The 15,704-nt window shown below is 46.7% G+C and overlaps 1 protein-coding gene across 1 annotated transcript in view; it reads left to right on the top strand.

The window, feature by feature from the left end:
- Positions 1-13,375, top strand: part of Atg10 (Autophagy-related 10) — a 133,386-nt gene extending 120,011 nt beyond the window's left edge. The window contains exon 7 of the mRNA XM_084576159.1: positions 12,174-13,375. Coding sequence (XP_084432285.1) covers positions 12,174-12,279 — 106 coding nt within the window. The 3' untranslated portion in view covers positions 12,280-13,375. The remainder of the gene's footprint in view (positions 1-12,173) is intronic.
- Positions 13,376-15,704: the final 2,329 nt, after the last annotated feature.

Raw genomic sequence — 15,704 nt, 5'->3', positions numbered from 1 at the left:
TTTCTGGTAGTATTGAAAGGAACTCTAGTATTGAAGTGACACTCTGCCGATTAATCAGGGCTCGGTCAGGTTCCTGACTATTCTATGTCGTCAAGCTCCACCAACTGGAGAACTTCGTAGATGATCTGACTGGTGATCTGGAAGATGGCCGATGGAAGTTGACTGGTGACAAGGGAGGAAGGATTCTGTTGTGTTGTGACGGCCTCCGTTGTGTTTCAGTATCGCCAAACAGCACTGTATTCTAGTGCCTTTTAGGAAAATAATTTTTGTTTAAGGGACACTGAACAGAAAATGAAGCTGGTTCGTATTGATACACTGCAAGCTGTAATCACTAAAAGACCACTCCAGTTGGAAACAAATGTGTTCTAAGGTAGAAAAAGGCAATAACTGAAATGCAAGTATCGTCGCACAGACCATTTTCGCATGTACTAGCGCTATGAACCCCAGAAATCTCGGAAGCTGTCTAACATGAATTGCAGTTATATGTTTGATATTAGAGGTAGGGTTGTTTTTTTTTTTTTTTTTTTCAAAACTTCCAGCGTATGTTTATTACGCGTAGAAGACAGCAAAAATACAACATACATGATGGGAGTCAAAGCCTACCTGTCCATAGCGCCGCCACTGGCAGCCAGTGTTGTTTCGGCATGCTGCGGTGCGGTTTCGGCGCTTCGCCTGCACGCTTTGCATACTCGCGTTGTTTTATTTTTAGCGTGCTTTTTATAAATGCGGAGCAGCAATGGAAGCCCCAGTTATTCTGAGACGAAGTTCAAGCCTCGGCACACAGCTTCGTACTGAAAAAAAAAAATATATGGGTGGCTTGAACCTTGCGAATGAAAGCTCTATTTGACATTGTTTTGCAAGGATGTAGCCTACACTTTTACTTTGATAAAATCTTATTCGTTTTCAGATAATGTGACGATGATATGACGCCAGTGCTGCCACCACTTACATTTCTCTTCTGCTACCCAACCCGCTGTTGTTCTTACCCACAGCGTCCTCCGGCGTCCTTACGCTAAACAAGGAAAGTTGTGAACTCATTCCCAGGAATTCGGCGTGAAGTAGAGGTTAGCGCGCTCGACTGGAGCACAGAAGAATGGCGGCTCTTGCCCTGCCGTAGAGACGATTCACTTATTTTTCTTTTCGTCTAAATATGGACACGTGTGTTAAGTGTAGAAGAAGAAAGAACATATGCGTTATGAGTAGAGGATGTTGAAATGTAGGCCCTCTCTTAGTGCGCTCGTTTAGTCGCTGTGGTAGCTGTCTCGCTGCATAAGTTCTGCGCTTCTGCATTTTGTGTGCTTCTGCGTAACTGTTGCATATTTGGTGTAGCCGTGTGAGGTACGTTTCCCGACCTGCCTGCATATACGCGATAAACACGAATCTCACAAAGGTTCATCAGACTCCAAGCCCGCGGTCTCTCGAATTCGGGACCTTTGCCACCCCCACAAGGACGCCGTTGCCTCGACCATCGTTTCCACTAGAAATGACCACAGCAGGTCCCCGGCGCCCGTCTTCTACCACATGCCGCGAACGCCGCCATCTTTTCACAGCGATGTGTACGAAGATTAGGAAGATTAGCTGGATAACTGCGAGAGAGTCGCCCGCTACAACGGGTGGAGCGACGAGCAGAAGCTCCACAACGTGGATTTTGCGCTCGAGGATTCTGCTCGGTTTTGTTCTAGAACCACGAGAACACCCTGTCTACTTGGTAAATGTTTCGCCGCAGTCTCCTAAGCACATGCCCCAACGCAGAGCGCCGGGAGAAAGCTGAAGCTGCTTCGCACTTTGGTAACCAGTGGACGAACGAAAGCGTCGCATGCATGTGGAGGACATGATACGTCTATTCAAACGTGCCGAACATTCCACGGCAGAGGGGAAGAAGCTTCGCAACTTTATGTGTACTGTAAAGCAAGAGCTGTTTGCAGGCCTCGTGCGCAGTCCGTCATGGATTGCTGCGGAATTCCTCACCGAGACGACCACTATGAAGGCGATGCTCCACAACGAGGCCGCCATAAGATCAGGACAAGCACTTTTGAGTCCATTGTTTTTTCAGTGACCCAGGGAGCGATGCGGATTTTTTTTTTTTTTTTGTAATCTGATTCGGTCGGTTATCAGGGAGGAATTGCAAGCCCTTCAGTTGCCTTCCAGCACGCCGTCTTTCACACAGTTCTCTGAAGTCGTCCGGGACATAATACGCTCTGAGGTTACCCGCCAGCTTGACGTGAGATCTGCATACGGATCTGTCCTCTGTGGCATTAGCACCAGGCTACGACGTGAACGCCACGACTCAAGCAGTGTGGCCTCCTGGTCTTGCCCATGGGCGCCTGCTTCGCCAGTGTATTAGCGACGACGGAAAATGGCGTAAGTCGGACCGTCTGTCGCTCCGCTACCACTATGGTGAGGCGGATCATCTTCAACATCACATGCCCGTACCGCCGAATGGGTCTGCACGGTTTCGCGCCAGACAACCTTGCCCACGGAACGCTGAACGACCAGTCGAGATCGAGGCTCATCTGTCGACCCACCAGAACCTCTGACATCCGGCCGCCACAATTCTCGATCATCGTCCCCTCTGCGTTACCGCCTCACAAACCCTCGCTGACACGCCAGCTATCCTGAGCGACGTTTTCCCATTCCACGCCGGCAAAACTCATTCCTAGCGGCTTCCGGAGACAAACCCGCCGATACGATGATTTTTCGCAAGGACAGGGTAGTGACAGCATCCGAAACGCTTGATTTGTGTGTGGCAATGGATGGAAGGAACGTGATCGCTTTACTCGATCCTGGCGCATACTATTTAGTGATGAGCCAAGTTTTCGCCCATGATCTGGGCAAAGTCTTGGCGCCATTGTTGGGCCGTAGCATTCGCATGGGTGCAGGTCGCTTGATTACCCCGGCTGGAAGGTGCACAGCCCGATTTGATATCCGCGGTGTCCTATACGCTGGAGAATTCGTGGAATTGTGCGAGTGTTCGAGGGATTTGATTCTAGGCCTCGACTTTCTGCAGGCATATGGTGCTGTAATCAACCTACACGAATCGCGAGTCACGTTCACGACGAAACAGGCCGTGGCGCACAGTGATGCAGAAGATTCAGGAATCAATTATATGCGGATTGTCGAAGATGGCGTAATGCTGCCACCACGGTCTAATGTGCTGGTCTTAGTGAGGAACGACTCGTTTCACAACTACAAAGGTATTGCGGACAGTCACCAATTACTGTTGCTCGAGAAGGGTGTAGCTATCGCACGCGGTCTTGTCAGACTGAATGACGACAGTGCGAGTGTTTTTCTGACAAATTTCAGCAATGAAATTCAGCACCTCGCCAAGGGAGTGGTGTCGCCTTCCTCCACGACGTGGATCGGTTGCGGAATCTGTGCCCCGTGGAGATGAATCTTCGCGACGATGGCGCGCCATGCAACGCCCATCAGAAAGTTAAAATCATTCCGGGCTTGTCATCTGATCAGAAGTAGCTTTTGGCATCCCTGCTATCTTATTTTGGAAGACTGCTTCGCGATGAACTCCAAGGTCGGACGTACATCTGTAACTAGCATCGCATCATCACCGACCACCCGTTTGGCAGCGTCTATGCCGCGTTTAGGCTAAAGAACGTGAGACCATAAGAACACAAGTCGGCGAAATGCTTGCAAATGTTATACAGCCGTCAAAAAGCCTGTTGGCGTCGCCGGTGGTCCTAGTGAGAAAGAAACAACGCTTTGCGGTTTCTTTACCAAAACGTACCAACGGTACTGAGAAGGATGTATACCCGCTTTCCAGGATTAATAGTGCGCTTCGCTTGACCGACTCCGCGACACCAGGTTCTCCTCTTCCTTAGATCTCAAAAGCGAATATTGGTAGATAGAGGTGGGTGAGCGAGACCACGAGAAAACGACGTTCGGGACAGCTGACGGTGTGTCGTAATTTAATGAGCTCCCGTCTGGGCATTGCTCCATTCTGGCCACATTCCAACGCATGATTGACACCATTTTATCTGGTCTGAAGTGACAATACCTGGACGAGGTAATCTTCTCGTCTAGCTTGGACCAACGCTTGGAGCGACTGCGCACTCTCATTCCAGCTCTCCAATGTGCTCAACTAACCACCAAGCTAGAGAAATTTCATTTTGTCTTCGAACAGCTCCGTTTCTTAGGCCATGTTGTCAGCGCACAAGATATTCTTCCAGATTACGACAACACCGCTGCTGTCTCCATTTTCCCGCGACCAACCGTCAAGAAGGCACTTCTGGGCCCTTGTTCGTATTACCGGCGCTTTGTTCAAGATTTTTCTCACATTACTGAGCCTTTAGCAGCGTTAATTCGAGATGAAACACCTTTTCTGTGGGATAGTACCCAATACAAAGGTTTCAGGGAGCTCTGACGCCTTCTTCGAAGTCCACCAGTACTAGCTCATTTCGACGAGAGTGTAGAAACCAGTGTCCACACCACACTGACGCCAGCAACGTTGGCCTCGGGGCGATTCTCATACAGTGGGAGCATGGTGCAGAACGAGTCATCGTATACTAGAGCCGCGCGTCTCTACCGGAAAGAAACTTATTCATCATCATCATCATCATCAGCCTGATTATACCCACTGCAGGGCGAAGGCCTCTCCCATATTTCTCCACTTAACCCGGTTCTGTGCTAGCTGCATCCACTTGACCCCTGCGAACTTCTTAATCTCATCCGCCCACCTAACTTTCTGCCGCCCCCTGCTACGCTTTCCTTCCCTTGGAATCCAGTTTGTTACCCTCAGCGACCATCGGTTATCCTCTCTTCGCACTACATGTCCTGCCCATGTCCATATCTTCTTCTTAATTTCCCCTAGAATGTCGTTACCTTGAGTTATTTGTCTGACCCACTCTGCACGCTTTCTATCTCTTAATGTTACCCCTACCATTTTTCGTTCCATAGCCCTCTGGGTTGTCCTCAACTTAAGTAGAACTCTCTTGGTTAGCCTCCACGTTTCAGCCCCATAGATGAGTACAGGCAAGATGCAACTGTTGTATACTTTCCTCTTGAGCGATACCGGTAAGCTGCTAGTCATAATCTGCGAGTGCTTGCCAAATGCGCTCCATCCCAATCTTATTCTTCTTGTTATTTCCTTTTCATGGTCCGGATCTGCGGTTACTACCTGTCCTAAGTAGACATATTCGCCTACTACTTCCAGTATTTCGCTACCTAATGTAAACTGCTGTTCCTTCCCGAGGCTGTTGAACATTACCTTAGTCTTCTGCATATTGATTTTCAAGCCTACCTTTCTACTTTTTCTGTCTAGGTCATCAATCATTATTTGCAGTTCATCTCCCGAGTTGCTTAGCAAGGCAATGTCATCAGCAAATCGCAGATTACTGAGGTATTCTCCATCTACCCTTATCCCTAACTGCTCCCATTCCAAGTCTCTGAATACTTCCTCTAAACAAGCTGTGAATAGTACTGGGGAGATTGTGTCTCCTTGCCTAACACCTTTCTTTATGGGAATTTTGTTGCTTTCTTTATGCAGAACTATGGTTGCTGTGCAGCCACTGTATATATCTTCCAGCACTTTCACGGCTCGTCTACCCCCTAATTTCGCAATGCCTGCATCACCGCCGAGGTTTCAACTGAGTCAAATGCTTTTCCGTAATCAATGAATGCTATGTATAAGGGCTGGTTATATTCCGAGCATTTTTCTATCACCTGATTGATGGTATGGATATGATCGATAGTAGAGTACCGTTTCCGAAACCCTGCTTGATCCTTTGCTTGATTGCAGTCTAAGGTTGTCCTGATTCTATTAGCGATTACCTTAGTAAATACCTTATACGTAACAGACAGTAAGCTGATTGGTCTGTAATTTTTAAGGTCCTTAGAGTCCCCTTTCTTGTGAATGAGGATAATGTTTGCATTCTTCCATGCTTCCGGTACCGTCGATGACACCAGGCACTGCGTATACAGGGTGGCCAGTTTTTCTAGCACGATATCCCCCCCGTCCTTTAGCAAATCTGTAGTTATCTGATCCTCTCCAGCTGATTTCCCCCTTTTCATAGTTTCTAGTGCTTTCTTGACCTCGTCCTTCGTCACTGGTGGAACGTCTGAACGTCTGGAACGTCTGGTGGAACGGAAACTTATTAGACGGAAGAAAAAGAATACCTCGCCGTCACCTGGGCCCTCGGTACGTACCAACCATACATCTACGGATGATCGTTTCGTGTTGTCAGGAGTCACCATTCGTTAGCTGGCTGGCCAACATTAAAGACTCGGCCGACTGGAAAGGTGCAGCCTCCGGTTGCAAGGGTACGACATGACCGTTGTCATGTTCGACATCGAAGAACTGGGCGGCGTAGACCGAGCATCAAAGGAACGTTTATTTTCGCTACTTTTGAGGCAATCAGGTTACTTACTGAGCGCGATGGGGTCGTGCTAGCCGTCTTTCAAAGCCAGCACGGGCCATCAGATAAGCGATAGCCGGACAGTGCGCACGGGCACGCAATGCGATAACAAAGCGCTTACGTGGTTTCGCGCGCACACAACAACCGTCGTCTACAAGCCGGGCAGAATGCGAGCTTTATCACGAGCAACCGTGGAATCGGCTCCGCAAGACGTCACCGAAGGTCGCCATTTGCGATGTGCCATTAGCGCATCCCGTATGGCGCAGCTTCGACGGACCTATACTCTGACGGAAGATACGGACGGAAGGTACTCTGATTTGGCGCCACTAACTGGTTACCTGGAAAGTTTTTATGCTAGAGTTACACGTGTGTTTCGCCGTATACTACACTCCTTGATCACACAACGTCGATTCCTCTACAAGCGCAACTTTGCCAGCAACAAGAAGACGTTCCTACTTGTTATACCGCCTCAGTTACGCTCAGACGTCTTGAGCGCATGTCATGATGCTGAACCATCCGCCGGCGACTTGGGGGTCAGTCGAACGCTGGCAATGATTCGCCTGAAGTAATATTGGCCCAGGTTACTACCATTAATGCGTAATTACTTTAAAACGTACTGCGATTAATTGCAACGGCGCGTATACTCCTCTGAAACCAGCCGGCTTTCTGCAGCTACCCCTCCTATATTCTTAAGGTGAATATTAAACGGCCTCCAATTTTTTTAAAGAAGCGTTGATGCATTATAGGGGGTGGTTACTTTCTACTCAAGGGCATTAGGTGGTCGCTGAAGGCCTGCACGCTATCGAACTCAACTCGCGTTCGTCAGTGGCATACAGGCTTGGACCCAAAGGGTAGTGGTTCAGTTTTGCTTGGCGGGCTTTTTTATTTGAAGCGAAAGTATTTTGACGCGATAGCTTTAAGTGTCGCGTGTCACCGGTGTCGGCGTTGGGGTTTAACGCGAAAATCAGAAGAAAGCAAAGAAAATAAAATTTTTGCCTAAACCCGTAGAGTCGAACACGATTCCTTCTTAGTGCGAGGCCAGCACGCAACCACTCCTGCCACAGAACTATTTTTAATGTGAACCATTACATCGCTATGTTCAGATTTCTGTCCGCAGACCGTGCCCGCAGACGTGCCCGCAGACCACGTCCTCAAACTCAGTCCGCAGCAGTTGCGAGTAATTGAGAAGTGGTAGAGGTTAATGAGTGGTGTCAATCGATAGAGGTTGACGTAATGTTGCTGAAGGAAAATAATTAGGCCAATAAGTAATTAGGTAATTAATTACAGGCAAAAATGTAAAAGTTGTCCACAGCAGTTGTAATTGAGAAGTCTTAGAGGTTAACGAGTGGTGTCAATCGATACAGGGTGAAATAGTGTTGTGTACGAAAAAATTCTATGCAAAAGCGTTTGACTGCGTAGATCACAGCAGATTGTGGCAAGCTCTCCAAGAGATGGGAGTTCCAATTCACCTCATCTGTCTCCTCAGGAGCCTGTATGAAGGGCAAGAGGCCACAGTCAGAACTGGGCATGGTCTTACTGATTGGTTTCCGATCGAGAAAGGAGTGAGGCAAGGCTGCATACTGGCGCCCTGCCTATTTAACCTATATGCAGAGTGCATCATGAGGAAGGCTGGTCTGGACGAGTCTTCAGCTGGAGTGAAGATTGCTGGAAAACGTATCAACAACCTTAGATATGCGGATGATACCACTTTAATGGCAGAAAGTGAAGTGGAACTCGAGACTTCTGATGCGCGTACAAGAAGAGAGTGAGAAGTTTGGGCTTAAACTGAACATTAAAAAGACAAAGATCATGGCGTCTTGCCCTATCCAGTCCTGGAGCATCAATGGACAAGAAGTGGAAGCTGTGACAGATTTTCTGTTCTTGGGCTCCAAGATTACCTCAGAAGGAGACTGCAGCCATGAAATTAGGAGACGCCTGCTTCTGGGAAAGAGAGCAATGGTTAGCCTTGACCGCCTAGTAAAGAGCAGAGACATTAGTCTGCCAACCAAGATCCGTATAACTCGTGCTATGGTCTTTCCAGTTGTGATGTATGGATGCGAGAGTTGGACCGTGAAAAAGGCTGACCGCCGAAGAATTGACGCGTTTGAATTGTGGTGCTGGCGAAGACTCTTGAGAGTTCCTTGGACTGCCAGAAGATCAAATCAGTCGATATTGTCAACCATAAACCCTGACTGCTCATTGGAGGGTCAAATTCTAAAGTTAAAGCTCAGCTACTTAGGTCATTTGATGAGAAGAGAGGAGTCGCTGGAGAAAGATTTGATGTTGGGAAAAGTTGAGGGTCGCCGGAGAAGGGGTAGGCAGCGAACGCGATGGTTAGATGGCATCCTCGAGGCACTGCAGATGAAGTTATGTGATGTTAGGAAGATAGTGAGAGACCGGAAAGCGTGGCGTGACATGGTCCATAGGGTCACGAAGAGTCGGACACGACTGAACGACTGAACTGAACGAAAAAATTAGGCTAATAAGCTAATCAGGTAATTAATTAGCGGCGAAGAATGAAAAAAGGCGAAAATGGTCTCATTGACCAATGGCTTGGCGCCACATTTGAATGTATAAAATACTAAAATAGTTAAATGAATCATTCAATTAAGGTGACGTCAAATATGTGACTTCACGCAACCTGAAGTCGAGCCAAAAGGCGTAGGAAGGGATTGGCGCGCAATTTCAAACTACCAAAGACTAAATTAGTTAATTAAGGCAGTCAATTTAGGGTGACGTCAAGGATGTGACGTCACGCAACCGGAAGTAGAGCCGAAAAAGGGCATAGGAAGGGATTGGCGCGCAATTTGAAAGTAGCAAAGACTAAGATGAATAAACAAGAAGTGAATTAAGCACCTAGAAGCAACCAACAGCAGCGTCCGTGCTTTCGCATTACTCCAATGCAGATTCTGCAGCGCTCTTTAATTTTATTTTTCAGCATGGCATTTATTACACTGATATGCATTGCTTCTCTCTGAATAAAGGTGGACTTAATGTATGCATTGCCTTATAACTGCTATCTAATGTTTAGATGCGACTTTCGAAACGAATTACGGAAGGTTGAACGAGTAGTAAAGAACATTTCCGATTTGCTTACCTGCGATGCGAGGCTCACTGGAAGATTCCTTCGATCGTACGGCGCTGCCGCAACAGATGGCGCCGCCCGATTCAAAGCCTTATACATACATCCATCCATCACCTTCAAAGCATTGGGGCAGCGTAGAAAAGACAGGCTTTAGGCGAGAAGAAATAACCAAACGGAGGTTATCCGAATGGTGGTTAAAATCAAGACAGGAGGAAGATTTCACCCTTCATTAAATACAAAAACGCAAAATACATTACTTGAGGCGGCTAGGGAGCGTGAGCCGCTGTCATTCATTCATGTGTACGTAATCGATGTAAACGGACCTGCTTCCCGAACATTCTCGAATATGTGTGCGATGGATACGGTGCGATGCGATGGATGCGAAGGCAATGTGAACAAGGGGGGGGGGGGGGGGGGGGGGGCAGGCTATAACGCTATCGCGTTGCACTCTTAAAGCCCGGAGCTTAAGCGTCCTTCGTTTTTTTTTTTTCTTCGGAGACCACTTTGTAATGCTGTATCACTTAGGTTGCATAGTTAGGGTGTTAGACTGCTGAACCCAAGGACTCAGGTTCAGTCCCGACTTTCGCAACTCACTTCTCGAGGGATTCGAAAAACTAACTGACTCGCGACTGTGCGAGATCAGTACACGTTTAAAAAAGCCGGGAGGTAGAAATTTCTGAAGGCCTCCACTAGGCATCCTTATTACCTGAGTTGCTTTAGGACGGTGACGTCGCAGCCCTCCAGAACCTCCTGCCTGAGCACCTGCCCACTCAGCCGTGTCTCGCATTCTATTTACGTGAAACGTCATGTCGGCCAATTATCGCTCGGTCGTGTGATCTGCCACTATAAACGGCACCTGCGAAGCCGGCTGCGAGGTTCCCTGATAGCCGGACGTGTTGACGTCACAGTGTCACATTATTTGGGTGGCGGGGTGCGTCACATCACGGTACTACATGACCTCTCTCGGCCAATCAGGGATTTTAATGCGATAGATTTTCTTGACATAGCATAATGACGCCGCCGTAAGAAGCGAATTTTTTCCCCTCGCCTCGGATACCTTCCTTCTAGGTTACCCACGCTCAGGTCCTTGCATAAAGGAGCAACATGTTTCTTCCAGGCCAGTTGCTATCGAATGTATACCTTATGTGCTCCATCTGATTCTTTGTGGCGATAAACAGCGATTACACTAGACAGAGGACAGAAAGGACACGATGCTAACAACCAGATACTTGGATCAATGGACCCGAAAAATAGAAGAAGCAATCAACATTGGCAAAAGGGCGACGCATGCGGCAGCATATCGTCAACGTCACTTCGAAACAGCGAAATTGATTATCTGCGTCCGACATCATAATCTTCTACCATGTTTACACCTTGTGTTTTTTTTTTATGTTTGTGTACGTTTCCTTTTCCCTCCTTATACGAACCAGATTTATATAACAGAAGAATGTGCAATAAAATCTGGTTGTTACAGCGTCGTATTTCTTCCCTCCTCTGTCTGTGTAAGCGCTGATGTTCGCCACAAGATAATGTACCAAGCAGCCCCTTTTCACTTTGTTAAATTGTCTGATATCCCTCTTTACATTTTTTCTCTCGTGTATTCTTTTTTTACTTTCTGCTAAATGTAACGGTTGCGATTTAGTTTCGTTTGTGTGGTTTAACGTCCCAAAGCAACTCAGGCTATGAGACGCCGTAGTGGAGGACTCCGGAAATTTCGACCACCTGGGGTTCTTTAACGTGCACTGACATCGCACAGCACACGGGCGCCTTGCTTTTCGCCTCCATCGAAAAGCGGCCGCCGAGGTCAGGATTTGATCCCGCATCTTTGGGCACAGTAGCCGAGCGCCGTAACCACTGCGCCACCCTGGCGGGGCTTTTGCGTTGATCTAATTATTTTTGTTTCAGTAATCAATTACTAGTAATGTGTTATTTTTCTTCAAATGCAAATTATAACCGACAGTATAACTTTGAGAATCTCGACTCGACGCTAAAGGTATACCGCGCTCGGTATTTTGTAACGCTAAATTTAGCTACAGCGGTCGAGCTGTGGAGAAGACGAGCGCGAAGGTTGTCCACGCGTGTAAGCACGAGTGGCCCGTAGCCCTAAGACTGAAGGGGAAACTTCTTTGGGGGAAAAAGAACAACATAAGAGGTCGCTAATTCCTTAAGAGTACGTCGAATTGATCATTGAACAGAATTTTTTAAGACGAAAGCCTTTATTGCCTCGTCCTTGTCGTCAGCAAAAGTGTCACGCTTTTGCGGCGGCTCTGATTGGTCGAGACTGGATGACGTCATGGAGGTCTCGACCAATCACAGAGCACCACCACAGTATGGGCGAATGAGGGCCTTATATGACCATATGTCAATAAGGATTAATTAATTATTAATAATCACTAATTAGCAATCACAAAATACTGATCACTCAATAATGGCTATATAATTATTACTTACTAACTAGTGACAGTTTCGTAACTAATGCCGCGCACCCGGTAAAATTAACCACACAACAGTAAACGTAGAACAACTGCGCAGATACAAGGAACGCGATCTCGTCGCTGCCAAGCAAATTCACCGAATAAATGCACTCGCAGAATGCGAAACAGTAGTCGCTCGTTCGGTGTTCATCTCTCGTCTCTTGTGTCCAAAAAAGGCTTTCGCCTTTCATCACTTTCGCCAAAGTGTCCTCGAATTTTTTTGTAATAATTGTATTTTGTTATTTGCAGGAAACACCGAAACTACCTGGTCACGTGGCTGAGTACCGTAGCGCCAGTGGTTGGACTTGTGGTTCCTGTTGAGTACTCAGCCATTGTCACGCCGCCACCCTCCTGACTCGACGCGGAGTGCGCTCCAGGGTAGCGCCCCCGTCGTCTGTGCACTGTGGACATGCGTACCTGGCTATTGCGTCTGAGTGGGAACTCGATTTCGGCGCGTTTTGCGAGTGCCATTACGCATGCGCGTGTTCAGAAACGTGACCGAGGTTTTGAACAACTCTTGCCGTGGTGCGCGCCATCAACATTGCCGCCGGAAGGATCGCAGGGGTCATGTGCTGCCTGGCGAAGTCTCCGCGGGATACTCATGATTATGCCAAAAACAATGGTTATCGCTCCTGCCATCGCGTGTGAGAAGCAAAAAAGGAAGCGAAAGTTCATCTAATGGCTAAGGATTGTTTCAATTACAAGCTCGAATAAGCTTCACATGATGATCTCGACCCTTTCTTAGTGTGCATGGGATTGTTCCAAAGGGCCATTGCAAGCCGGTAACACGGACGCTGGGCTTGGAAAGTTTTCAGTTACGTTTGACTAAAGTTCAATGTTAGCAGCCATTTTGTAAAAAAAGAAGCACGAAATAAATACATGCCAATGAGCAAGAGCAATAAAATGCATCATCGTGAAAAAAAGGGGCTAAAATAATTTGTGTACTGCATGCGTACATTACAAACGCCGGGCCCCTACCGCTGGTTTTTGCCGTTCTCTTAAATTAGCCCCAGAAAACATTAGAAGGGATATGTCAAATACGGTTTAGCAAAACCTTTGCTGCCTCCCTCGTAATTAAGAGTAGATGTAAGCATGAAATGATTACGGGCTCCGTAGCAGTCTTGTCATTTTCGTGAGCGGCCGCATAATCATGATGTCGGCAGGGGCGAGAAGTCTTCTCTTGTTTTGTGTAACTCACTAAGCGATAGATTTCCGCAAGACGCTTCCTGCACGTGTCCTTTCATCAGGCTCCATTGCTCTCATGCGCGGAAGATGTGCAAGGATTCCAAATAATGCGAATGGCCCACCTAAATTTGGAAGGCACCACTGTGTTGGTCATGGTCACATTAGGCGCACCATAAAAAGTTTGATTAATTGGTGCATGGGGTGCACTGCACCACTGCGGAAACTGTAATGGGAGAATGCAAAAGCACGACGTTGTTGACTCCTAAACGACGCAAAAGGTTGGATTGGGCGAATTCGTAGATATTCATAACGTAAACAGCGCAAACTACAAGGGACATGAGAAGGGACACAGAACGAGCGCTGACTCGCAACTAAAGGTTTATTCACTAAAACCTTCATGTATAAAGGAACAATCAAAGGAAAGAACACAGAAACCATGAAACCACAACACTAAAAAACCTCACATATATGCTTGTAAAACCGTCAAGCACTCCCGAGAAAAGATCTTATCTGAAAGGAAAAAAGTCGATTTGCTGATGCGATTGCGTCACCAGAATTGCATCAACGTCAACGGAGTTGCGTCAGCAAACCGACTATTTTCCTTTGCGATAGGGGGACTTGCTTTTCTCGCGAGTGCTTGACTGTTGCGAGCATATCTGTGAGGGTTTTTTAGCGTTGTGGTTTGATGGTGTTCGTGTTCTTTCCTTTGATTGTTCATTTATACATAAAGATTTTAGCGTATAAACCTTTACTTGCGAGTCACCGCTCGTCCTGTGTCCCTTCCTCTTGTCCCTTGCAGTTTGCGCTGTTTAAATTATGAATTCCTAATCGGCGACTTTGCGTATCTACTTACACACTCCGTTAAGATCCGACCGCGACTCTTCGGCCTCCGGTGCTACCACTCCACAATGCGCAATTCTTTTTTTTTTTTTTTTTTTGCAGCCAATTTTTATTTTTGCTGCGCACTGCGCACATCAAATTGTTCGTTCTAAGTTTGTCACATAATTCATGTTTTGCATCTCTTTTCACGCGTTGCTTTCATATCTAAAGGGTATCAGCCGACCATTCATACACAATATGTCCTTCCGGCTAGGTAATTTATATTACAATTTACTTTTTTTCTTCCATTTTCGACTGCACTCAACATTAGAAAAATAATTTGTATTGTACGTGGAAGAAAAAAGGCCAGCGGAAATGACGCGTTCATAAGATAAGTACAGGGGCGGCGCTGGAAACACACAATAAAGTTTCAAGAAAAAGAAAATTTTAGTGGTGTTTCCAGCTTCGTCCGGTGTACGTCTTTTGTTTATGAACGCGTCGTTTCGTGTTTTTTTTTTTCGCATACCATGCATCAACTAGGTACAACAAACTACGTTTTTTTTTTTTCAAATTTGCATCGTCTTCGGTTTTGTCGTCTTTACTGTTTGCTAGGGGTGAGGTTGATAAGCTTCGCTTCATACTTCTCTGCGGTAGCAATAAAGCAGTAAGCCCAAACTTTAGGTGTCATTTACTTTGACAACAGCCTTACTGTTCAGCACCCAATCCATTCGACAGAAAATGTAATTCAGGGATAGCCAAAATAATGCAGTGTTTTCAACTATAAACCCTTTATGGTTGCTTTTTTCTTTTTCCAAGAATGATTTTTAAAGTCGATGACTCTTATTTCGGATTTAAAATTTTCAAAAAAACATCAATAGTTTATGATGACCTCAAATTCACCTTTTCTGTAGTTTAATAATAATAAAATATACCGAGCAATCGCAGTCGAACAACCGGTGCGCATGTCATGCATGGTACAAGCGAACTATGCGGACTCCCGACGAATGGGCGCCCATGAGAAAAACGAAATTAGTGAATAACTTGTGTAATCATTTATGCTATCAATAGCTAGAGAAGTTTGTTTTTCGCGGGCGCCTAGAAAAAGAGTAGGCGCTTGGCAACGCTCGTATACTCAACTTCACGAATCAATAGTATATACCGGCGTCTGCCTGTAAAAAGATGTAATTTCTCCTTGTAAGCATTATACGGCCGAACAACTCGCATTTTCACTTCGGAAGATTAGAAAGAAGGCTGACATCAGTTTCCGCGAGCACAACAAAGAGAAAAAGCCCGCGCGGCGAAAGCGAATCCAACCGCAGGGCGCGAGCGGCTGGCGCGCAGCCGTCAACGAAACAATGGATTAAAGAAACAAAAACAAAAGGTTATGTGAAAAACAATAAGATGATCTCTTCCACCCGCACAGGGCAGCAGAATATGCTGATGAAAGGATCTGTTAAATATTAACAAGGTTTTTCAATCCCACAGCCGCACAAGCTGGGCCATTTGAGGCCGTAAAATTAAGTCGCACAAATACGTATTCTACAATTTGATGTCAAAATGGCTATTCAGAGTGAAATTCTTCCCAGTGCGATACTGATGGAAAAGACAATTCGAGTCAAAGCATCCTGAAGCGCTAAAATCAAGAATGGCGCCGTTACGCATGCTAGCGCAGCGGATACCGTGTGCTTCAACATGGCGGTGTCGGCGAAGTTGTCGCCACCCTGATCGGCGGCGTTGCATCGAGGTATCCTAGCCAGGGCTCAGAGCACGACGTAC

The sequence above is a fragment of the Amblyomma maculatum genome, chromosome 8 (genome assembly GCF_055883805.1).
Source record: "Amblyomma maculatum isolate TAMU_Amacu chromosome 8, ASM5588380v1, whole genome shotgun sequence".
In the NCBI taxonomy this organism is placed as follows: Eukaryota; Metazoa; Arthropoda; class Arachnida; order Ixodida; family Ixodidae; genus Amblyomma; species Amblyomma maculatum.
Note: the sequence above shows the minus strand (reverse complement) of the source record. Positions and strands in the feature narration are given on the sequence as shown.